Below are 25888 nucleotides of genomic sequence, written 5' to 3' on the forward strand. Positions count from 1 at the left end.
ATTTCCAGCCGATGCATCCCGTTGTAGTTGTACACGCATGTTAGTTTTCAAAACCAATTTCTGTAAATGACGCCATAGAACTGATGATTAAGACATGCATTAAGTTCATCAGCGGGTGTTGAACGTGGTATAAAGGGCAGTGTTTGTCGAAAATCACCAGACAATAAAATGAGTGCGCCACTGGTGATTCCTCTGTTTCCTCTCAAATCTCGCAGTGTACGATCACACGCTTCCATCTATGAACATGTCATATTCGTTTCCTCTGTGTAAAAATTCATGGTCACACTAATTTTTAAGACAATCGGTTGAGCGGGGAAGAAGTTGCTACTCTGCAGCGCCACCTGGTGGCGAGTGGGCATATTCTACAAACTTTCTCCGTGGAAAAATACATATATATACCAAGAATGATAGAAAGAAGATTGCGCCTATCAAAAGTGCGTGACGTCACGTTTTTCCGAGTTGTGCAGTGTTACCAACCATTTGCTCCTTACAATAAATTTAGTGCTTTTTATACTCAAAATGCGAAAATTTTGAAGTTTCGTGTTTGTTTCTTTTTTTTTATATTTAAAGCTACCGAAACTTTAAGTTAAAAAAAAACTATATTATTAAACAAAAAGATTAAAAAAGGTCACTCTGAGAAGGTTTTAGTGCTAATGAAAATTGTTTGACTCTTATAAAATTCGTTAATTTCAAAGTGCAAATTTAATTTTTGGAATATATTTGGAGAATATTAAATCTTCTTCTCTGAATTCTTCTTAAGATTGAAAACCTTTTTACGCATTTTAAAAAGCGTTTGAACTTCCTGAATGTGAATTAAAACCATAGAGGTGTAATCGTTACTTCCGGCCATCAATCCTTAGTGGGACATAGGGCATCAAGAGGTGTATTCATTGCAAAAATAAGCGAAAAAATACCAGAAAATGCTAAACAAACCATACTGACAGTTTTACAAAAAGAGTACCTTATCGTTCCCTTAACAAAAGAGTCTCGCTTAACAAAAAAACTCATAAATTAAATTGCACATAAGCATTACACATTTATTAAAAAAAACCGCCCTATGTAAAGACAATTTGTCACGCATACAAAGTTCTTTAAGTAATTCAATAAAAATTTGGTGTTTTATTTTCTTTAAATGGGCATTTTAGTGCGTTTTTATATCCAAAGCTAGGTAACACTGCAGTAGCGAGAGAGAGGTTCGACTGCTGAAAGCAGAAGAACACCAACAACAACTGTAATCGCGGGCAATGCTTCCAGATGCTAAAAAGCAGAAAAGCTAAATAAAACGAAGTGAATTATTGAACTAATTTTTAAAAAATGTATATTTTACAAAATTATAAACATTACTTTTAATTAGAAAAGGCTAGAAAAATGTCATGAAGAAAGAACTACAACTCCGAGACCAAATAACAAAAAAAAAAAAAAAATACTAAATCAAGTTACGAAAATGGTAATCTGGTCATACTGAAGCTAAAACCACGTAACTCATTGTCAAATTCGCTGAGCGCAAAGTAACGGCACCACGATAGGCACCATCTCGTTATTCTTTCCATCATATACATTACATATATATTACAATTTTTATAATAAACGGTCTAATAGTTTTTGAATTTATCGATGACATACAGACAAACATTCATTTTTTGGTATAAAAATATGCCATACCGTGATAAAAACATAGAATTTTTGACGTTTGCAAACAAATTTAGTCTCACACTCCCATTTCCATTTTTTGGTTTAGTTTAGTTTTTTATTCAAACATATTTTCATAAAAAATTTATTCTCATATGTCGTGAATCGTGTAAAATTCAGATAAAAGTTGATAATATTTAAATTCTCCGTAAATTAAATGTAAACAGGTGTGCGTTTAGTTGTGCAATAGTTTAAATTTGGATGCAAGTATCGCCAAAGTTGCCACTTCTTTACTCCAAGGAATGATTGCTTCAATACTTACCACTACAAGGAACCTAACCAGTGCCGAATAGAGCATACGTACAGTCTGCCTAATATCATATAGAAGCGTGATCGACAAAATTCAAACTTAGAGTTTCGTTATAAAAAAAATAAATGCTACTAAAGTGGCGTATACTTTTCGCAATACGTGTTGTGCAATTCGTCTGTTTTGTGACAAATTTAGAAAGCGTATTTGGTTTTTACAAAATGAGTTCCGCTTATGAAAAACGATTTGAAGCATTCTTCCCATGTACCTGGCGTGTTCAAAATATAAGGTCATTTTTCATTTTTTTCAAAAAATATTTATTTATTCATCAATTTCTATTTTATCTCCTTCAAAGTAGTCCCCCTCAGGTATAGTACTCTTGTACCTGCGTGTTTTCTTATCTCCGAAGCATTTCTGATATGCACATTTTGGTATGTCCTTGAGCTGTCTCAGCGATTCGATTTTTATCGCCTCAATCGCCGCAAAACGCCGTCGTTTCATGGATCTCTTCAATCTTGGCAACAGAAAAAAGTCGGAGGGGTTCCAAATCTGGTGAATGCGGTGAAAATATCTGGCGAAATAATCTCTCACAAGCAAAGATGAGTGAGCAAGTGCATTATCATGATGCAAAAGCCATGCATTTTTTTCCACAAATCCGGGTATTTTTTTCGTATTTCTTCACGCAAACGGTGCATAACTTCAAGGTAATACTCCTTATTTACCGTAGGACCTTGTGGTAAGAACTCCTGATGCACTACGCCATGGTAATCGAAGAAAACAGTGAGCAAAACCTTGAAATTTGATCGAATTTGGAGTGCTTGTTTTGGTCTTGGCTTTGGGCTTTGGGCTTTGATTTCGATGTCATAGCCATATGGCCATGATTCGTCACCAGTTATGAGCCTTTTAAGCAAATCTGGATCATCGTTGATACATTTCCCGAACAGATTGCATGGCAATTCTCTATTTGTTATTCGGCGTTTCTCCAAAAGAATTTTCTTCACTTTCTTAACATTTTCATCGGTTATTGATGTGCTGGGGCGTTCAGAGCGAGCGTCGTCATTAATATTTTCTCGGCCTTCTGTGAAAACTTTGTACCACTTGTAAACATTTTTTTGACTCAGAGTACTCTCACCGTATAGCACTGCCAACATTTCAAGTGTTTTTGAGCACTTAATTCCAATTTTTACACAACATTTGATGCAACTTCTTTGATCCATTATTTTCGAAGGCAGAAAATCACCGAACACGCAAAAAACTTGTCTTATTTATGCCTCTCACAAGCAAATTAAACTATTGGATAGTAATTTCGTTTTTTCCCGACAGAGGATTTAACCCTTTCGACCTCAACGTTGCCTGTGAGCAACTTCGGCAGTTTAACAGCTTACGGAAAGCGTTCGTTTTGTTTTTGTCTATATATTAATGATAATGGTACTTTTATGTATCTACTCAAAATATAAGCAAAAAAATATCATTTGGACATCATTTAGCGAAGCTATGTTGAATAAACAATAAGTGCAGCGCAGAAAATATTGTTGTGAAAATCCAAAGAGTTTTTAAAGTGAGTGATTAAATTTTATAATAATGAAAAAAATTAAAAAGTTTATATGGCATGTTTTTTAGCAAGGATTTAACTTTACGAAACTGAATTTAAATTTGATTAGTTAAAAATATTAACCAGGTGAGTAATTTTCAAAGTTGCAATGTTGCTTGTGGGCAACCTTGGGCCATTGTGGTAATAAATAGTTTTGTATTTAGTCATGATACCGAAAGAGAAGGGATTGTCAGATAACGATATTGAGAGGATTGTTAATTTTGATTGGGATGCCTCTTCTGACGACAAAAGTGATGACGAGATGGATGACATTTCTGCAGTGCTAGAGAAGAATTTGGAAGGGATCGTGCAAAGAGGGGAAACTATAGAGATTGACCTTCTCGAAAATATGATTGCCGAAGAATATGAGCCGAAATCTTGTGTGGCTGATAATTGCTTTGAAAAAGTTGACCCAAGACACTAAAGTGGAGAAAAAGGCCATTTGCACCTTCGGAGACCAGTTGGGACGAAAATACTTTGAAGATCGACGATGTGTAGAATATTTGTGCACATTTTTTAATAGCCAAGTTTTTGATTTTATCACACAACAAATAGATTTGTATGCGGTGCAAGACAACGGGATTGAGCTCAAATGCACTGTTGAAGATATTAAACGCTATATTGGTATTTTGTTGTAGATGGGTATTTTAAAACTGCCTCCACTCAAAATGGAATGGTCAAAAAATTTAAACCTTATCGCTATAACAGATTCAATGCCGCGCGGAAAGTTTGAAAAAATCAAACAATGTTTACATTTCAACGATAACACTAAACAATCCAAAAGAAGCGATTTGACAGTCTCAAAGAAATTTCGGAAAGCTACCCTAGGAAGAACATCAAAGTATTGATAAACAAATCATTGCGTTCAAAGGTATACATTCATAAAGGACATAATGAAAATTTAGTTTACATTTTAGTTACAGGTCGATCGTCATTTAAACAATACAACCCCACTAAGCCTTAGAAATAGGGTCTGAAAATGTTTACGCGTGCTGGAACTTCTGGATTAGTGTACGACTTTACGTTGTATGTTGGTGAAGGTAATTGTCCTGCTTATGGATTGGTCCTATCTTCGGATTATTATTATTTATTATTGACATGTTCAGGTGTTACAATACATATAGGTATATGTACTAAGAACTTAGTCTATCTACAAAAGATTTCCACATATTCCGATTGCTGGCTAGGAATTTTAATTCATTGAATGACTTTTTGGATTCCTGGTTAACGCATCTACGCCAAGTCATTTTGGGACGCCCTCTGTTTCTAGTGCCTTGCGGGTTCCCTTGTAAGGCTGAGTAGACTATTTCATCGGGGTGTTTTCGGAGGGTGTGCCCGATCCATTTGTACTTTCTGTGCATTATTTCCTTTTCAATAGGTTTTTGGTTCGTCAGTTGCCACAGGCGAGGGTTAGATATAGTACGTGGCCACCAGATACCAATAATGCGTCGCAAGCATCTGTTTACGAATGCCTGTAGTTTTCTCGTTGAGTCTTGTTTCATGTGCCACGTTTCGCTGCCATACAGTAACACAGATTTTACGCAAGCATTAAATATACCGATTATAGTGCCTCTTTTAAGCGCTTTGTTAGACCACACTCGTGACATCCCAGCAAACGTGTTCGTCGCTATGGATATCCTGCGCTGAATGTCAGCCGTTGTACCACCATCGGGGGTTAGGATGCTACCTAGATACTCAAATTTGTTTACATCGTCAACTTGTCCTCAGTCTATTTTAAACTCTGTGTTGTTGATTACGTTAATTCTCATAGACTTGGTCTTCTTTATATTAACTTGTAAGCCAAGTTTTAAGCAGTCGTTTGTTGTGTTGGAGAGTCTTGTTTGTAGTTCGTTATAAGAGTTACTAATTAGAACGACGTCGTCCGCATATGATAGGTCGCCAAGTTTTTGAGTCATCTTCCAGTTTATACCACATCGGTTATAAGTTTCGAAAGCTATGTCCAGTGCTGTTATGAAGAGTAAGGGAGAGAGTGCGCAGCCTTGCTTCACGCCTGATACAGTAGGGAAGGTCTCGCTTAGTTGTTTTTCGTGCAACACTCGGCAGCATGAGCCGTCATACATGCATTTTATGATGTTAATTATTTTATCTGGGACACCTCTCGCAGATAGAGCAGTTTTATATTTGGATACAGTTTTATATTTGGCAAAAGGTCTTCCTAAGGACAAACATTTTAAGTTTTATTTCGATAATTGGTTTACATTAGTCAGCCTTCTGATCTCATTGAAAGAAATGGGCATATTTGCTACAGGAAATGTACGTAAAAACCGCAAAAGGATTGCCAGCTACTTTCAGATGATGTTTTAAAAAAGCTTTGAAGAGGATCTTTCGTTATGAAATGTGAAATCAACAACAATATTGTATGCGTCAAGTGGTTTGACAATAAGCCAGTTCATCATATATCCTGAAAGCATTGAACCTGTTGGTATATGCAAACGTTGGAATCCAAAGGAAAAAGCTTATATTGATGTTGCAAGGCCTGCGATTGTTGCTTCTTACAATAAGAGTATGGGAGGAGTAGATTTGGCTGACAAGCTCATGGAGCTCTACAAGGTCAACCACCGTTCAAAGAAGTGGTAGATAAGAATCTTGTATTGGTGCCTCGGAACATCCGTTACAAACGCATGGCTATTGTATAGAAAGCATTTAAACTTGATAAACCCGAGGTAAAAGCATATTTCTCTAATAAAATTGCAACTAGAAATTGCTCATGAGTTGCTTACTGCCACTACTTCGCTCGGAAAAAGGAAAGGCCGACCATCGAATGTTGAAAGGGCTAGCTCGATAGTATCCGTGGGCTCTTCATCAAGCAATGTGTCTTTCCAACAGTCGCAAAAGTAAAGGTTCCAAGGTTCCAACCGAATCCTTCAGTCTCACAGCGTTACGATAAAATGGAAGGTTGGGTAGTCTTTCGTGAAAAGGGACGTTGCAGATTGTGCAAGGCAGGAACCCCAATGTTCAAATGCCTTAAATGCAAAGTCCACCTTTGCAGTAATAACAATAAAAATAGTTTTTTGTCTTATCATACCTAATTTTGCAAAATAAATAAAAATCATTAAAAGTTGTTCGAAAGAAAAAATGTGTTTATTTTGTATACCACCATTGCCCAAAGTTGCTCACAAGCAACTTTCGGCAGCGCTCAAAGCGTGGGGCGTGACGACTCAAAATTTTGGATAATTGCTTCTTAAACAAATACAAAAGGGATAAAATTAAAAAAAAAAATTTCGTTCCACAGGAAAAAAGTTGGGGTCGAAAGGGTTAATTGTATTTTTTCACAGCTAACTTCACACTTAAGTCGGTTTGTCATTATATTATATGTTTTGACAGCTAATATGGCAAGGCTTGTGTGTGAATAAGTTCAATTGATTTTACGCAGTAGTTTTTGGTCCGTGACCTTTTAAATATGGAAAGCAATAAGCAGCATTTTCGTCATATTTTACTTTTTTACTATAGAAAAGGTAAAAATGCTGTTCAAGCCAGAAAGAAATCAACCGATGTGTATGGAGAAGATGTGTTGACAGTACGCCAGTGCCAGAATTGGTTTGCAAAATTTCAATCCGGCAATTTTGATGTCGAAGATACACCACTGCTAAAGACGCGATAAAGGCATTAGTTGGTGCAAACCGGCGAATAATAACACGTGAGATCGGTCAGAGGGTAAATTTATCGAATTCAACTATTTATGACCACCTGAAAGGTCTGGATGTAAGACCGTCTTTCGTTTTTACCACAAAAAAATGAAATTACTTTCCGAACAACCCAATATATTGCTAAAACTGTGAACATATCTTCGAGACGAGTATATGTATATGGGTTTCGTTAAAGGCTAGCGGAAGAGGGACCGTGAAGGTGAATTAACTTCTGAAGATCTTTTCTTCGATTAGGATGAAATTTTGCGCAATCGGCTTTTAAGATCAATGTTATATAGTTACACGTCTGTAAATATGATTATAACAGAAGCAGGAAGCAGGCGGCACGTGGGTGTTCTAAAAACCAATAGGAAACGCGCGTTAAAGTTCCTATTCTTTATTTAATGGATTTATTTCGAAGAAACACCAGTTAAACATGTGTAGTAATGTATACACATTCACAAATAGCGTCTGTTTGAATCACCAGGTGATAATATTTAGTTTAAATCGAGATAGAAGTTGGATAAAGGCCATGATTTGATTTTGAATCTTATTAATGCCGGGCCACTCTCTGAATGCATATTAAACAGTAGCACTTTTACACACACACATACGGCAATATGCACTTAAATTCCTTTTTTTTCACACATACGCCGTTATATTAAAATATGTTAGTGAATTCGTTTTCCAATTCTTCTCTTACAGGTTGCTTTGCTCTTCTTTGGATGCTTCTCTACTGCTTTCACTGAAAATGTGGCGAATATAAGTGACAGTTTAGCTGTAGAAACAACAGTCGACTCAATAAAAGTTTCAACAAGTCTACCCCCTGAAGTAAAGAGTAAAACGGAAAAACGGGATTCTTCTGATCAAATTGGTAGGTAAAAGGAAGCATGAACACAGCAACTGGTCATTTTCGTAGGAGAATGATTCGTTTACCCATAGCAGCAAATATCGCAATTGAAAGCGTAAATTTCCATTTTTGCAGGGCCAACAATTTTCACACTTAAAGAGGATGAGCCTTTTAAACCAATAACCAGTGCCACATTTCATCAGCAATTGCCGCTTCAGCCGCAGCAATTCCAGTCATCGTCAGCACCAAGCACTTTTCAACCAACAACAGTGCGTTATGTGGCCGAAGAGGCAGCACCGCAGGTAAAAATACAAGCGTACATTTTTTATATATGCTATGTGTCGGGTGTTTTTTAAGAGATTAAGAACTTTTAAATAATTATAATATATTATACAAAACAGAAATGTTGTTGTAAGGAATTTTTTTTATTAAAATCTGGTAGATAGTTTCATGGCACTTATTTTTTTTTTAATATGATATACGCTATATGTCCGCCGCAGCTACGAGTTACATGGTCCATTCAGTCAGTTCAATTTTTGAGTACTTTTTTCAATAAACCTGAATAATAATTTTAAATGAGCCCAATCAGCAGAAATGCGACGCAAACGATGGTCAAGCTGCTTAGAAGATGCTCCGTAAAGTTTTCCACGTAGTCGAAGCAAAAAGGCTAACAAGTTGAGAATGACGCCGAATCGACATATCCACGTTTTCTTCAAAACTTCGCTCTGTGAACTTTGCGAATATCTTTTTTTCAAAGTAAATTTCCACAGCATAGGTTGGTTGGTTTATTGAAGTGGGGATTTACCAAGAATCCAAGAATCCATATAAGGTTGTTTACGAGGTTTCAGAAAGCGGTTTGCCAAGCGCTAACATCCTCGCCTTCCATAGGGCAGAGCTCGGGTGGCATAACATCAAATACATCTAGAGCTATCAGCACTAATGTAGGGCTTGATATATGGTAGATGAGTTATAGTGTCGACATAGTCGTAATATTTGGAGGGGAATTCGAAGATACTCTATGTAAAAAAACTCAATTAGGATTAAAACTGACTAAAAAAAAGGTGTGTCTGAACAAAAAACCAGCAAAAACGACCATCGAATCATTCACAGGAAATACAAACTCAAACTTCCTAAGCCAATGTACTTAGACAGGATTAAGGTAAAAATATAAAGGGAAGTAAAATTCTGGGGTATAACATTTGACCAAAAATTACTAAGGGAAGGCACACACAGCAGAGAAAAGTCATTAAAGCATTCGTGACGTGTAAATCGATTGCAGGGTAAAGTTAGAGATATACACATAAACTACTGCGATAAATCTACGTGGCTATAGTCAGACATATCATTTCATACGGGCTAGTAGTCTGAAGGAATTGCACGACGAAGCAATCAATACTAAACACACTAACAAGGACCAACCCATGAGATCTCAATGCCATGGAAGATGATGCTACCGATTTTCAATTTTGTTAAACGCTTCAAGCTGAACACTGAACTTTAGGAAGTACTATTTAAAATCTACAAGATAAACCGTTGGGCATGAATCACTTTGACCTTGAGCACCACTATAATAACAGAAGCGCCACTAACCTTACTGATAGCCAGGCAGCAATCAAGGCTCGTAACTCCTTTTCGACAGGAAAGGGACGGCCTCTCAAAATATAGGCCCGAAGCCTTTTTGTGGTCTAGGAAGTAAAAAGTTAAAAGTAGGAAGCAGAGTTAAGACAAAGAAGTTCACAGTGGGACAATCTACCGAAGTTATCGGAAGCGAAAATAATGATAGTTAGCGTTAAAGCAACCCAATTTAAGGATTATATGGAATTAAATAAGAAATAATTTGGAATCATCACAAGAATTCTCACAAAGCATTGCAGATTGAATTATTATCTTATTAACCTGGGAATATACTCTAATAAAGCTTGCAGGTTCTGTAGGGTGAAAGATAAAACCGCAAAAAATATGTTGGCGTCGTGCCCAGCACTGATGCATAAACGGGACAAAGACCAGGGTAAACATATTTTACCAGAAAAGGAAATAAAACTCAATGAAGTAGAAAAAACACTAAAATTTATTGAGAAAGTTGGGCTCAGAGAAGTATTCGGAATTTATGAAGGGGTACAATAGTTCTAGAAACAGCGTATTGCCATTTTTCGCAGTGATTTGACCTTACCGGTCTCATATCTGATTTTGGGACTCTCGAATTATTCCATACACTTTTATCACCAACAATTCGTGAGTTATCATATTTTGAAAGTAAAAAACCCTTCTCAATTAGCGTAAGAATATATATGTTGGTGTGAGAAATTTGTTATTTCATGAGCTATGTGTCGTTAATTGAGATTAAACTATAAAAAAGTCGTTTAAAAATGTAACCTATTTGTTGTTAGTTCCATTCAAGTGTGAATTCCGGTATGCAGCATTTTGAAAAATAGACAAAATACTTATTATATTAGCAATTTTCTCCAATTTATTCGTTTTTGAAGTTTTTTGGTAGTAATAAAATTTTAATTAGTTTCTTCTGGCACATTTCATCACCCTTAACGGCTAAACGACTTGCCCTAATGTGTTTGCAGAACAAAGTCGAAGGAGTAGTATGCTTTGCCTGCTTCTAATGATAAGTTTAATGTGCATAACGGTGCTATGCATTTGTGTGTGTACTTGCGAAGGTGCTCAAAAGGATTTATATAATTGTAATTACTCATACGTCAGCGCGTTTCTGTAGTGAATGCTACGTAAGTACCATGTACTTACACATACATAAGCACGCCATGCTATCAACGCGTTATGCGAATCGAATGCGAACCTTTTATGCGCAAAATTCATTTATCAGACAAAAGCATGCGATGATTTAACCGGATGCAAGAGAGCAATCAGGAATGGGCACATGGCAACTGTAACATAGGCATTCACATATGTATATATGCAAACAACCTATATATGTATGTAAGTATATTTTCAATAGTTGAAAAATCGAAGTCAAAGGCGAAGACGAAGGCCATGGCGAAATTGCAACGATTATTTTCCGTTTTGATGTTAAGTTGACAGTTGTGCGAAAGTTGTGTGAACGAGAACTCTTCGTTTATATTTAATGCTATGCGATACTATAGGGTGCTTTTTGCAGAGTCTGATAACTTAAAATGATAACACAAAATATTAATATTGTTAGAATGGTATTTTTGTATTATAATCTGGTAAAAAATTCATCATCATTGTAAGTACCATATCTCGCTACTGTATGTTAGTATGGTCTTTGCAAAGCGATTTATACATTGCCATCTTTTGAGCTCTTGATTGCAATCGGCACTTGAGTAATTTTACGCGTGCAAAAAATGGCACATAATTTCATGTCATCTCTTTTTGAATATGATATCTGGCATATGCCCGCCGCGGCTACGACTCACATGGCCCTTTCGATTAGTCCAATTTTTCCCTGAATAATAAATCTAAATGAGCCCAATCAGCAAAAATTCGACGGAAATGATGGGCATTTGCTTCAATTATTAGATGAATTGTTTTTTTTTTTATGGGCACTTAAGCTAAGACCCTTACGTGAAATTTTCCACTAATTCAAATGGCAAAAGCCAGAAGTTGAGAACGACGACGAATCGACATTTCGGCGTCTTCTTCAACACTTCGGTCTATGAACTTCGGGTACAGATTTGTTTTTTTTTTATTTAAATTTTCACAATTTGGAAGCGTTGTTTTGGCGTTAAACGATTCATGATGACTTGCTAAGCCTTATATATATAAATATATAACTGGCGTTTACAACTTTTTTGGTTATTTGACCGAGCTCCTCCTCCAATTTATGGCATGCGTCTTGGTATTTTTTTCATAATTGGAGGGATCTACAGTTTTAAGCCGACTCCGAACGGCAGATATTTTTATGAGCAGCATTTTCAAGGCAGAAATACATTCGGAGGTTTGAATTGCCTGCCGCGGGGCGACTGCTATTAGAAAAAACTTTTTCTTAATTTTTGTGTTTCGCGGAGATTGGAACCTACATACATCCGAATGATAGTCACGCACCAATCCATTCCATTAGGGCTGCCGCCAACCCTTATTGAACATAAATGTAAACACAGTTTGCCAGAGAGTAGTCTCCTTAGATAGTGGAAGTGGGGAAAGTATTTATTAACAACTCGGAAGAAAGGACAGCACTTTTGATATTTATCGGCAACTTTGTTTACATCCAATTATCTCGATCCCTCTGATCAGCTCGCAGCATATTTCAGGCAAAAGAAGACCACCGGAGCACAGTAAGCACCACACAGCGTGCAGTGGTTTGAAAAGACATGTTTTAAGCGAAAAATTAGAAATCCTATTTGTTTTGTTTTTAGTTATTTTTACTTTAAGTTTACATTGCAACTACATTTTTGTGTCTGTTACCGGCGGTCGCCATGGCCGAATCGGTTGGCGCGTGACTACCATTCGAAATTCAGAGAGTGAATGTCGGTTCGAGTCTCGGTGAAAGATCAAAAAATTAACAAACAGTTTTTTCTAATAGCGGTCGCCCCTCGCAGGCAATGGCAAACCTCCGAGTGTATTTCTGCCATGAAAAAGCTCCTCATAAAAAATATCTGCCGTTTGGAGTCGGCTTGAAACTGTAGGTCCCTCCATTTGTGGAACAACATCAAGACGCACACCACAAATAGGAGGAGGAGCTCGGCCAAACACCCAAAAAGGGTGTACGTGCCAATTATATATATATATATATATATATATATATATATATAACCAGTCAATATTTAGGTTGCGCTCGAGATCGGAGCTACGGATAAGGGACTGCACATTTAATAATCTTTATTTATCTTTATTTCTCCTTTGGCTGGAGCAGCCACATAACCATGTGCCGTAGGACATAGGCTTTAAAATTTGTTTACATACATTTATTTTATTATTGGTGGAATGTGCCAATACTTATTTCTCTACTTTAATTCCATTTCTTCTTTATTGGCATTTGGAGTCATCCCCCGGTATTTTCAGGATCAGAGTAGGGAACATATTGGAACATATTTGGTTTTGTTCTGCCTGAAGTTTATATACCCAGACTTGCTTTCGCTTAATTTAATATGCAATTTATTGAACCAGTCGTATATTTCATTTATGGCTAATTGTAATTCTTGATGCGTTTTCCGTGTTTTCTATCGAAAGAATAGCTGATCGTCCGCAAAAGTAACTGTTACGCTGTTTGGATTGGATCACAGATTACTTGTAAAGTGATGCTTTAATTATTTTGAGGCATGAATATTAGTCTTCTGTTTTTATCTTGAAGTTGCGATCGGATAAATACGAACTTAGGATAATGATGTACTGCTTGAGTTACTCTAATACTCGCATGCCATACAATTTATGATTTGACATTTGACAGCTATAAAAACAGCTGTCAATTTTTCTAAAAATACGCAAATCTTTTTAGAAATGTCACTTATTGCAGTCTGAAACCAAAAAAAAAAAAACATGCCGTAAATTTCATTAAAAATATATTAAGAAAATATTTTTAAAAGAGGCACTGATTAGATTTTTGGACGCGCTAGTTGAAAATATTTTGTCAAATTAAAATTTTGACAGTTGATAGCTGCCAGATTAGTTCACAATTATTCTAAAAAAATGGTAGTTTTACCAAAAACTATACCTACTAGGCTGGTCTTGAGTTCGTGATCACATTTAATCTTTTTCAGAGAAGAGAACTGTCAAACTGTTGTTTCCCCGAAAAATAAAAAAATCTTGAAAATTCCACTTGTATTTAATAACTTCTTTTGCAGAAATAATAAAATATATTTTTTACTCATTTGAGTTACTTTGGAAAAAAAAGGTGGGTTTTGACTTGAAGTTTCCCCAAATACTGACACGGCCAAATACCCAAAAAGGGTGTACGCGCCAATTATATATACCTATATTCTAATTAAGCTTCGGTGACAGTCAGGCTGCACTAAAGGCTCTGAAGAATGCGAAGCAAACCTCAAAGATTGTTCAAGAGTGTAAGAAGAAGCTTAATTCTGTTGCAAGACAGAACAGACTTGTACTTATATGGGCTCCAGGACACTCCGGTGCTCAAGGAAACGAAATTGCCGATTAATTGGCCAACCGTGGATCAGCGGTTCCCCCACAAGGGCCGGAGCCATTAATCGGAATCAGCATATGACCACCATTGGAATTATTGAGGACCCAATTGGCCCGTCTTGCTTGGAGGAGGCGGATAGCACTGATCACTTCTCTCTGCCTTAGCTAGAGCAAGACTACGAGTTTTGGGTTCCGATATCGTGAAATGAGAAATATTCGTTCTCTTAAACTGGAGGATATTTACAGATTTGCCAAAGAATCTGGAAAATCCTCACAGGACTAACTACTTCTGTTTCTGTCTCTATTCTTTCCTATCTCTTTCTCTGATACTTTTCTCCTTTCCTCCTTGACTATGTACCCTCTTTCCAGAGCTCTAGATACAAAGGGCTTTTGAGTCTGAACGTTTTACGAGCCACCGAATTTCAATTTCAAGCTTCGACGAACCACGAACATTGTCCGGATTCCTGGAAACTGCATCGCGTATGAGCAGGAATGAAATTGATCTTAAATCAGTCAACTCTGCCCAGTATATGGGTATCCCTTTAGCTCTGCATCAGGTCGGTCTACACCGCGCAGGCTAGCAATAGATGAACCTCGGAGCCAACTTGTGAGGTAACTAGACAGGTCTAGCCGAAAATGAATGAAAACAGCACAAAGTCCCTCATCAATCTCGATCGCCTTCCATTAGCATAGTAATTGGTATCATCACCGGACACTGCCTAACTGGAAACGTATGAAATTTCGCTCTAATGACTTTCATCACAGCGTAGTGGAGGTTTTTTAGCACTTTCTTTGCCATTATACCGCTCTAGCCAGTACGCGGCATCGCTGTCTTAACTCTTACTTTTTTGGTTGTCCGGTAGACTTTGAACCCTCCTTCATTCACAATATTTCATTGTTTATAAGGGAGACGCGAGTGAAATAAGAGAGGCTTGAGTGCAAACCATTGGTATCACAATGGGCGTCCAGGCCGAGTGGCGCTCTTCAACACTCTCATGAATAGTAAGGGTAACCTAACCTTCATTCTTTTCTGCTAACTTTTCGAACGTCGTGCTCGCGATAGCAACAAAAGTCTCTTTTACCAGCTATCAGGACTTTCTAAGAAAAATACTTCATAAATACCTCCATAAGCTCTTACCTAAGACTAACTAAATGAACTCAGATCAAGAATTTCGTGATCTTAGAGAAGAACAGTTCAAGGAAAGCTGGACGCTGTAATATCGCAATGAAACGAAACAATTTTGCAATGGCAGTCGGCGAGTACACTTTGAAATTTCAGGGAGCTCAAAGAGACAATCTGTACTATGCGGACTAGGGCGGGTCGATTTAAAAATCGCTCATTGCTCTCTGAAAATCGTATTCTAGGGATCAAAATAAGAAACTTTGCCGAATTCTGATGTCCCCCAATTTGGGTCGAACTTTTGGGTAGAGTGCTCCAATCGAGTCCAAATGTATGACCGACCCCCACTAACTTTGGACGGCCGATCCACCCATGCCAGTGGCACACCCCCTGGAACTCCCCTGGGGGGTTCCCCAAATAATCATTTCAAAATATCACCATTTTTGGCCTTTACATGAAAAAATCAGCTAAATGGGTATGTTTTTTCTTTATTTTTATTTATTTATAATAATATTTATTATTTATTTATTATAATATCTATTTTTTCTCTTAAGAAATTTATTTAGTCAGAACATATGTAAATGAAAAAATTAATTTAAGTGAGTTATAGAAAAGAAACTAAAAAGTTCAACCCAAATTGGGGGACATCAGAATTCGTTTTAGAGGTATGGTTCCTTCGGCAAAGTTTTTTATTTTGATCCCTAGAATATGATTTCCACAGAGCAATGGGCGATTTTTTTGCCTCTCCACATATCGACGCGGTCTAATGCGGAGAGTCTTGATGTAACCAAAATTTTGCTGCTTACAGTAACTCGGCGAAAGCAAGTGCAATGCGAGCAATGTAGTAATGAACGAATACTTAAGTGCGACTATTTCGCTTATGTAGTTTATGCCCCGTTTCATTGAACTAGCGAAAATGTAAATTTACGTGTATGTGCATGGGCACAATAGATCTTCAAGTCGCATATTTCATATCAATATCTATGTATGCACTTTAGGACCTACACAGTAGGATGTCCAAAACTACTGGTGTGCTTTTATGCACGTACATACATACATATATTTAAGTATATGCCTGTATGTCACTTCTCTCCTTGTTGGCCCTTTTAAGAAGTAGAAGTGTTACTTACACGCCCGTCGCCTTCATGGCATCTGAGTGGATTAAATATTTCACATGCCTTGCTGCTGGAGCTTACGAATGGGATGATTTGCGACACAAATCCACTTCATGCTCCACTAAGTGCGTCTGCGTATGCTGACTATAATAAACGACCTTTGGTCTTAGAATCTTGAAGTCATTTTAAGAACTGAATTTGCTATCGAAATCGCAATGTGTTACAATTTACTCAGTTTGAATAATTTATTTGTTTCATTAGATTTAAAATGAAATCTGAGTCAAAAAAGGAGTAAGGGATAAAAGGTAGCCTGCCAATCAATTGGTAAAGAAAAGACGAAAGGAGCCGCCATTCAAAAACTGGAGTTTCTGAAGTTCTTTATTTTTTAATTCCTTACTTTGTTTGTTGACTAAATTACGATATAAGAGACTAGCACTGTAAAGGGTCTTTCAAAAGTGACGTCTAGATGTCAGTAGTGATTAATTCCTAGCCGGTATCTTTGTTTGTATCATCTTTGATATTTTCCAAGTAGACGAGTACTGAACGCGTTGCAGTTATTGAAACGTATTATGAAAATAGTCGATTTTTAAGAACAACATATCGGAAAATTCGTGATTTTCTGGGCGAAATAATAGTCCGAATGGGTCGACAATTCAAAGGTTGGTGAAAAAATTTCAAGAAACTGATTCTGTCGTGGATAAAAAAGGACTAACAGACAAAAACTGGAGATTATTGCTGCTGTAGCGTAAAGTGTTGCTGAAGAACCTTCAACGTCGATATCTCGACGTTCTCAACAATTAGGCATTCATGAATCGACTATTTGACAGATTTTACGTACCAAAAACAGATCCTTATCAACGCAGAAATTTCGTGAATAGGTTTTTTGAATATGATTCTGGGTTTTCACACAAAATCATCTTTAGTGATGAAGCTCGCTTGTCTACAAGCAAAATGCAGCATTTGGGGGGAGAAAACGCCTCGAATAATTTCAGAAAAGTCATTACATCTACTAAAATGTACTTCGGTGTGATTTTTAGGCTCGTGGAATAGTGCCCGCGAAAGTGTTAACAACTGATTGAATATGTTTTGCGGCCTGACGGAATAGACATAGACAATCTTTATTTTCAACAGGTCAACAGGATGGAGCCACAAGTCACACAATTGCATTATTGCGATCTAAGTTTCTCGGTCGATTAATTTCACGTAATGGCGACATAAATGGGACACCTAGATCATACGATCTGACTCCACTACACTACTTTTTGTGGGGTTTTTTGAACCGTAAAGTCTTTATGAATAAGCCAACGACGATGCTCAATGCGAATGAGCGAGGACTTAAATATTTTAGTAATTCTCGTATGACAGCCTGTAGGCATGCTTGTGGTGGACATTTAAATTATGCAATTTTTCACACATAATTGTTAAGAATACTATTTTGAATAAAAATAGTGAAGCCTGAAATAATCTAAATTTTTACAAGTTTTATTTTAAAACAACATATAAACGTACCCTTTATTATTCTATCGTCTTAAGATATACCATTATATATTTTTTGTTTTTCGATCATTTACATATAAAAATAATACAGTTACAGGATTTTCCACTCGATAGTAGGTGACATATACATAACTAACTGACCAAAAAGGTAAAGTTTTCTATTATGCGAAATTTTATAAAAATAAATGATATGCTTTAAAGAATCGTTCTTCTTGAAACTACTTTAACTTCTTATTCGAGCGACTGCATGTCAAGTGATCCAAGTATTGTGGAGGTTGAGTCAACTTTTCTAAAAATTGGGCAATTATTAAAAAAATTAGGAAAAAAAAATTCATAAAAATTTAAAAAATAACCAGAAGTTTTCAATAAAAATATTTAATATAAAAAATTTTTTTAAGAATAATATAAGTATATTTTATTCCAAAAAAATTAAAACAAAATTTTTAAAATTTTAAAAAGGACCGAAGATATTTCACTGCAAAGAATTCTATACCATAATTTGAAATATTGAAAAAATCTCAAAGTTATTACATTTTTTTATTAACTTAATTAAAAAATTTAATTTTTTTAAAAAATAAATAATTTTTATAAGAATTACTTGGATCACTTGAGATAGAAAATAAGTGTTAGGTGCGCAACTAAGTTCTCGCTGTTCTTTTGATGAAAATACTATTTTTTCTGAAAAAATGGTTACAAATGAATCATTGAAAGTATTGCCCATCGCTGGCTACTACTTTTTCCCATCTTTCTGGTAGATCTCGTATTCCGTCGCGGTAAAACTATTCATCTTTTGAGGCTATCCACGGATCAAACCATTTTTTGATGTCTTCATATGAATGGAACTGCTGGTCAGTTAGACCATGTGCCACCGATCGGAACAGGTGATAATCGGACGGCGCAATATCTGGAGAGTTTGGCGGGTGGGGTAGGATTTCCCATTACAGTGTTTCCAGATAGGTTTTAACGAGTTTGGCAACGTGAGGCCGAGCGTTGTCATGCTGTAGAATCACTTTTTCATGCCTCTCCGCGTATTGCGGTCGCTTTTCGCGCAGTGCTCGGCTCAATCGCATCAATTGAAGTCGATACCGATCCCCAGTGATGGTTGCGCTTGGTTTTAACAATTCATAATAAATAACACCAACTTCGTCCCTCCAAATACATAGCATAACTTTCGCAGCGTGAATATTTGGTCGAGGCGACAACGTAGAAGCTTGACCGGGCAGTTCCCATGACTTTCTTTTCTTTGGATTGTTGTAATGAATCAATTTTTATCACCCGTCACGATGCGATGAAGAAAACCCTTCCTTTTTTGCCGCTGGAGCAGTCGTTTACAGGCGAAAACACGACGTTCAACATCCCTTGGTTTTAACTCATAAGGAACCCAAATCTCCTGCTTCTGAATTATTCCCAAAGCATACACTCGCTTGGAAATGGATTGACGGGTAACTCTTAATACTGAGGCAAGTTCTTCTTCCGTTTGACATGGATGCTCATTGAGCATTGCCTCCAATTCAGCGTTTTCGATGGCTTTTGGTCTTCCTTCACGTGGACGGTCGTTAACATTAAAATCACGGTCTTTGAAGCGACGAGAACTTAGTGATGCACCTAATACCTGCAGATATAAAATTTGTATATGCTACATTTCATAAATATTTATTATAACATTGGGAATCAATTTTTTTATGTGGAATAAAACACCCAACATTTCAACAAAAAAATAAAAAATAAAAAAAAAAACCAAAAAAAAGTAAAATTAATAAAAACTAACTGCATATTTGAGTCACTTCAAACTTCCATTTTATTATACCAAAATTCAATGGTTGTAGTGCTGACAAACGATTCAAAATTATTAATAACTCCAAAATTCCATATGTTTATCTATTCTATCTCTCATATGCCTGCCGTCCTTTCCTTTTTAACTATAGTAAACTCAGAGCAGAGTAGGTAATAAGGTATGTTAGAGGATTTGACAAGATAAAGCTGTTTGGTTACTCGTTTAGTAGAAAGGCTCAAGGTTGAGAGATTAAAAAAGGTTGCGATTATTCCTTGTGAAATTGATGGGTTCTGAATTACATTTTTATGTTTACAAAACACTTTTTTCTTTCGTTAGTGTGTTTTATCGTCTTTGTTTACATTGATCTAACCTAATGGTGCTCACAGTAACCAACGTAAACGCAGTCCCGTGTCAGCTGATATGATGAAACTAGAGAGAGCCCCATGAAAATGAATTTTCACCACCCTTCCGCTCCGTAGTATTGTATATTTTATCGTAGGATTTTGGATAATTTCCATAGAATCGTGTCAGCTGATTGCTCTCCCACTACACAGTGTTGCCAAAGAGTACATTTCGAAATCACTTGCAAAATAAACTTAGACAAATTTTAATTTGTATTAAAATAACTTAAAAACAATGTTGAATAATGTTAATTATAGATGAATGGTTCATTATATTATAAAATTAAAAATTGCAACAATTTAAGATATTTTACGTATTGTCGAGCTCTTAGGTGTTAGGAATTCCTCGACCAAGGGCCCTTTTGCATTGATAGTTTTTAATTTGAAATTTTATCTCTTGGTTCTTGATTGACGTTTTTTGAGAAATTTAACATCAAACATTATTTTACCGAAAGTATAGCCTATATGTCCTGCAACATAACGAAGAGAAGATAATGCCGACTGTGACGCATAAGCAAACATTTTCAAATACATTTATCTCAGTCCTTATCAATTTAATATGCTTCTTCACAATCTCAATGAGGGCTACTTCACAATCTCAATGAAGCACTCAGTCACTATGAAGCAATATTTTCTGGTGTACATACGCAGAATTCTGGGACAGCTTTTAATTTATCTACTGTTTTTAATGGTGATAAGAGGTTAAGCATGGGGAGGAATACGATTTCCGTCGATTTTTTATTTTGTATTTATGTTCCATACGAATATAAGATTAAGATTTATTTATTTTCACAAGCAAATTGTGTATCTGTGCTTTGTGCTTGTTGCCAGATAAGGACTGTACGGCTTGTGGGTTGGAATTTCTCATAGAATTTCTCGAAGTTTTTGGTGCGTCGTTAAAGATGTGTGCAGCCTGGCGTTGTTCTGATGGAACACAACACCCTTTCTATTTATTGATTCTGACCACTTCTGGTCTATCGCCTGCTCCGATCTGGTCAGTTAATTACTATGGAGGTTCAAATTGAGTGGTGAGTGTCCAATGTGAGCAGCTCATAGTTGATGATATCCTTTCAATATCACCAAAATGCATAGCATGACTTTCTAGGCCATTAATCTGGGATTGCTGATCTTTGCTCATCGCAAAAGCTCTTCGCCTTTCAACTAAATAATTTTTTGTCAGTTATTCTCACATTGAACCCATTTTTATTGTTAGTTACCATCTGCTTCAAATATGTTACGTTTCAGCAAATAATCACATGTGCTAATTCAGTCTAAAAGCATCCTATGAGTCAACTAGTTTGTCCCCTATACTCCAGGCTTCTTCTTGAGGCCAGAAAAAAGTTGCAAATAGTGTTCTGGCTAATCTTCAACTCCCATGAAATGTAATAAGCTCGCACTTGTCACTACTATTCGGTGATTTCGACTATGTATTTCATCTTCAAGTTTCATATCACGAGAGCAAATTCATTGGAACCACCGGTAATATACACGGCATTCAAAAATAAATGTAAAAAGAGAAAATCCGATATATTCTTCAGGACCATCACTTGGAAGGGTAAAGTGCGAGCAGGCGGAAAAACAAGTTTTTGCAGCATAAAGAACTAATAGAGCATCGAATTTAGCAGAATAGTGATTGTTCTAAAGATTGCATTCTATCAATATGCACGCCAATGATGAGACATATTTTGGTAGACAAGACGTCGAGAATGCCATTAAAATTACCGCAGTCGATGAGTCTCATTTCTTGTTTTTTACAAAAACTAAAGATTAGCCAGAAAATATTTACTTACATCGAATATTTCTAAATATGTAATTCTCCACACAAAAATTTGTTAAAATTGAGTTTGGTTGGTATTCCGTCTTGGCACATATTCGTTAGTTAAATTTGTTTTTGAGATTTTAGCGTTGGTGATATAAAGGTTTTGCCTGGGAAGATCCCTAGTAAAATTCTCTGAATAATCATTTTCTAAAACATTTTAATCCTCTACGATTTTCTGAATGTGGGTTTCGAGAGGTTTCTTGAAGTAATGGTCAAAATAACCCTTTTGCGCGGGTGGTAATGGGTTAAAATGTTCTACGAAAATATTTCTCGTGAAATATTGCTGCATATGTTTTAATCTTTTATTTCGCTCAGACAGGTATTTTAATAATTTTTTTCACTTTTTTGAGAACAACTTAGGCCAGGGCATGAATAATAGGCCGTAAAAAAATTTGTTAAACCAGTGCTTTATTGCTGGATAGATATACATTCAGAAAATATTAGGAAAGTCCAGATTGGCTTGGGTTGTTGCACGTATATATTTCTTGAAGGTGACGCAGCTCAAATGTTAAGGGGAAAATTTCGTTCCTGTTTCAAAGACTATAGGATGAGAGGAATTTACAACAAAAGTCGATTGGAACTAGCAAAAATTCGAAAAATGTTCAGTTATGTATATCACTTTCGAGGAATGTTTGTGATATGTATTCCATAAACTCCTAGTAAATGCTTTGTTACTTCGAGGGTGACTACAAATATAAATTAATTTACTTTCAGGCTTATTACGACAGGCCTCCAAATGGAGGCGCTCCCGCAATTACAAATGCTGAAAAACTTGCGAACCTTGTTGACGGTGGCATTCATTACGGGACCCCGCCGCATGCGTATCGAGGACCATTCAAAGGACCATATCAACTGCAACTTGAACAGACGCATCCACAGCCGCAGACGCAGCAACAGCAGCAGCAGCCTTTCAATACAGCCATAAACAAGCAACGTTATAACCAGCAGCAATACGTTCAGGCACCGAAGTTGCCTCCAAGCCCCGGTTATTCCTCGCCTTCCTCAACAGACGCAAGTTTTTTATCACTAGGGGGACTGCCGCAGCAGCAGCAGCAGTCGCCTCACCAACAACGTCATTACCACCCCCAGTCACAACAGGAGCAGCAAAATGAGCAGCAGAAGCTGCAACAGCAACAGCAAGTACAAAAATATGTGCCACAACAACAACCATTTGTTGCTCTGCAAAAACAATCACAGCCACAACAACAACAACAATCTCTTCAATATCAACAACCTGCTAGACAGCAAATTCATTACATTATTGCTATACCGTTATCGTATGTGCGGCAGTTACAACATCAATTAGCAGCCCAACACGGATCACCACCCACGAATCAGCATCAACACCAACTTGCCGCACCGATACCACTGCAAACACCGCGTCATTCTCCTCTGCCGCCACTCATTGTATTGCAACCCGTTGGCAGCAGTGGCGGCGGCGGCAGCAGCAGCAGCAGCAGCAATTCATTAAGTCGCGAACCCTACCGCCTACAGCCGCCCATTCATTATGTGCCACAAGCGTCTGCGCCATCTAACCCTGAAGCCGGTTCGCATATTCAATCGCCGCCAGCTTTGGTGCCACAACAATTGCCTGCGCCTTTGAATTTGGTGCTGGCAGCAGCAGCAGTACGGCCACGGCATATGGTGTACCCGGCATCGCAGTTGCTCTTCGTACAGCCACAACTTATTCGCCATGCACCGCAACAGCAGCTGCAGCTGCAAGTCAAACAGCATCAGCAGCCGCCACATTATGGTAATTAAAATGCATTGCCGCTAAAGTACACGCCTTGCTTCATTAAAGAGGGAAACAATGAAATTTGCGTGTGATTGGGAAATTGTGCTTGTTTATTATTTAGAAAGAAATTAAAGAGGTTTTGCATAAGTAACTAATTCACTCATTGAGAAGCTTCAGCTGTAAAAAAGCTGTAATCCTTTCCTAGTGTAGGTATTAATTACACTGTACGACATAATCAAACTTTTTCCAAACTAACAGAGTTCCGATAGTAAATTCAGGTAGAGGGGCAAACAAAAAATATACCTGAAAGTTTACGCCTGAGTTTTTTTTAAGTGGGGTGTCAAAGCTCTCGTTCTTTTGCACATTTTATTGGTAAATTAGAAAATCAAACTATGCCGGAAGTAATTTTAAATTTGGTCTGTGCGCATAAATAAGAAAAACGTTTGAAGTGGGCTCCAGCCAGCGCGTGCCAATTGCTCCAGTAAGCCCGAGCACTTATACGCCCTCACTATAAACGATGTAAATAATTTATAGTTCAAAACTACAGTAAGTTTTGTTTTGAGAAAATAAAATTAGATGTTTAGCGCAAATAATGCTTTTTGCCTTGTAAAGTGAGACTCTTGAATCTTCATCTGCTTGCCATACTAAAAATAAGATATAAAATATAAATCATTGGTGCTTACACTCTTTTCCTCCTCCTATTTGTGAAGTGCGTCTTGATGTTTTTCCACATATGGAGGGACGGACCTAGAGTTTTAAGCCGACTCCGAACGGCAGATATTTTTTATAAGAAGCTTTTAAGGCACACAGTGATTAAAAATGCTGACAGTTATTAGGAAGCAACTTATATTTAAAAATTTTTTTGGATATTATATATTTATTTTATATACATATATTATAATTTTATTTAAAGATTTTCTGTTCGACAAAAAAATCTTTCAAGGCGGCACAAGTATTATTTTGCTTCACAGTTATTCAATACAATCACATACAAAAATATGCATACATTTGTGTACCCTGCTTTTGTTCGTAGAAATACAGAAATTGAACTTTCAACTCATTAATTTTCAATTGCAGCTCAAGCGCCGGATCAACAGCAGCCGCACTCTATCGAGGAGCGTAACGCACAGCAACCACATCACCAACAACAGCCTCAACCACAACAACATGAACAGCGACCAAAGTCGCCGGTGAAGCAAACGCTAGCGCCACCACCCTCAGCAGCCACTGTTCCATCATCAACATCATCGTTGCCACCTCTTTCCCTACCCCCACCAGCTGCCTCTCCACATGCGCCTGCATTGCCATTACATTCATCATTGCCTGCTGCTCCGCCAGTGTTCTTCTATAACCCCGCCTATGTGCAATCACCACCTCCCGAACAGCATCCACTGCCACCTTCTCACTATAGCAGCTACATTCAAGGCCAATTCGGACCAGCACAACATCCAGCTACACTGGTCAAACTCTCAGCACCGAGTGCATTACTTGCGCCACAGACGGCACTCACACCTCACTTTTACCCCATTCATCACTCACTCGGTGGTCCCCCAGCGTTGGCAACAGTGCTAAGTCCACAAAGCCTCTTAGTTGCGAAGGCGCCTCTTCAATTTCAGCAGCCGTCCCATCAGCAACCGCCAGCATTACCTGCATTTGTTAGCAAACCAGCCGTCTATATGGCACCGCAGGACGTTGTCAATGGTATTGCGGTAACGGGGTCAGGAGGAGGGTTGCCCTACTTCATCCATCCAGCTGGTGTACACTATGGAACGCACCTGCATAACCCCGATACTCCCTTGGTAGCAACGTCGAAGATCTTGGGAAGTGTGGCAAACGCAGTTGCTGATAATCAGCAGCACCATCTGCATCTGCATCAACAATCGCGGCCCGAACAGCAACGGAAACAGCAGCAACAACAATTAGATTCACGGGCTGCAAGTGGCGGTAATGACGACAATAACGCCATTGTTAAGTACCCTTAAAGGTGTGGTGGTGCGGGAATATTGAATCGAAGGGAAGGCTGAAGGTTTAGTCAATGGTGGTTGAGGTGGCAGAACAGGAAACTGGTACACAACTACCGCCGTTTACCTACTATACACACATTATGGGATATCTACGATTATTTTAGTTTACCTTTTATCGCATCCGTATTACATCTCCATAAAATACTATTATTTATTTCTCATACTTACGCCTAAGTTTCTAAAGGATAATAGTATGTACTTTCGAATTTAAATGTCATAGTTTTATGTTTCAAAGATGTTAACAAGTAGTTTGTAAATAATTAAATTAGAAATTCATTTTTCACCCATAAATACTTTTATATGTATTTTGATTTCA

The 25888-nt window shown here is 37.3% G+C and overlaps 1 protein-coding gene across 1 annotated transcript in view; it reads left to right on the forward strand.

Annotated features, from left to right (window-relative positions):
• LOC129238168 (uncharacterized) overlaps positions 1 to 25748 on the forward strand; it is a gene marked incomplete at its 5' end in the record, with an annotated part of 36325 nt that extends 10577 nt beyond the window's left edge. The window contains 4 exons of the mRNA XM_054873202.1: positions 7880 to 8048; positions 8160 to 8326; positions 22528 to 23566; positions 24626 to 25748. Of these exons, the coding sequence (XP_054729177.1) occupies positions 7880 to 8048; positions 8160 to 8326; positions 22528 to 23566; positions 24626 to 25530 (2280 nt within the window). The remainder of the gene's footprint in view (positions 1 to 7879; positions 8049 to 8159; positions 8327 to 22527; positions 23567 to 24625) is intronic.
• Between the last annotated feature and the right edge of the window lie 140 nt (positions 25749 to 25888).

This window comes from Anastrepha obliqua, chromosome 2, assembly GCF_027943255.1.
Source record: "Anastrepha obliqua isolate idAnaObli1 chromosome 2, idAnaObli1_1.0, whole genome shotgun sequence".
Classification (NCBI taxonomy): domain Eukaryota; kingdom Metazoa; phylum Arthropoda; class Insecta; order Diptera; family Tephritidae; genus Anastrepha; species Anastrepha obliqua.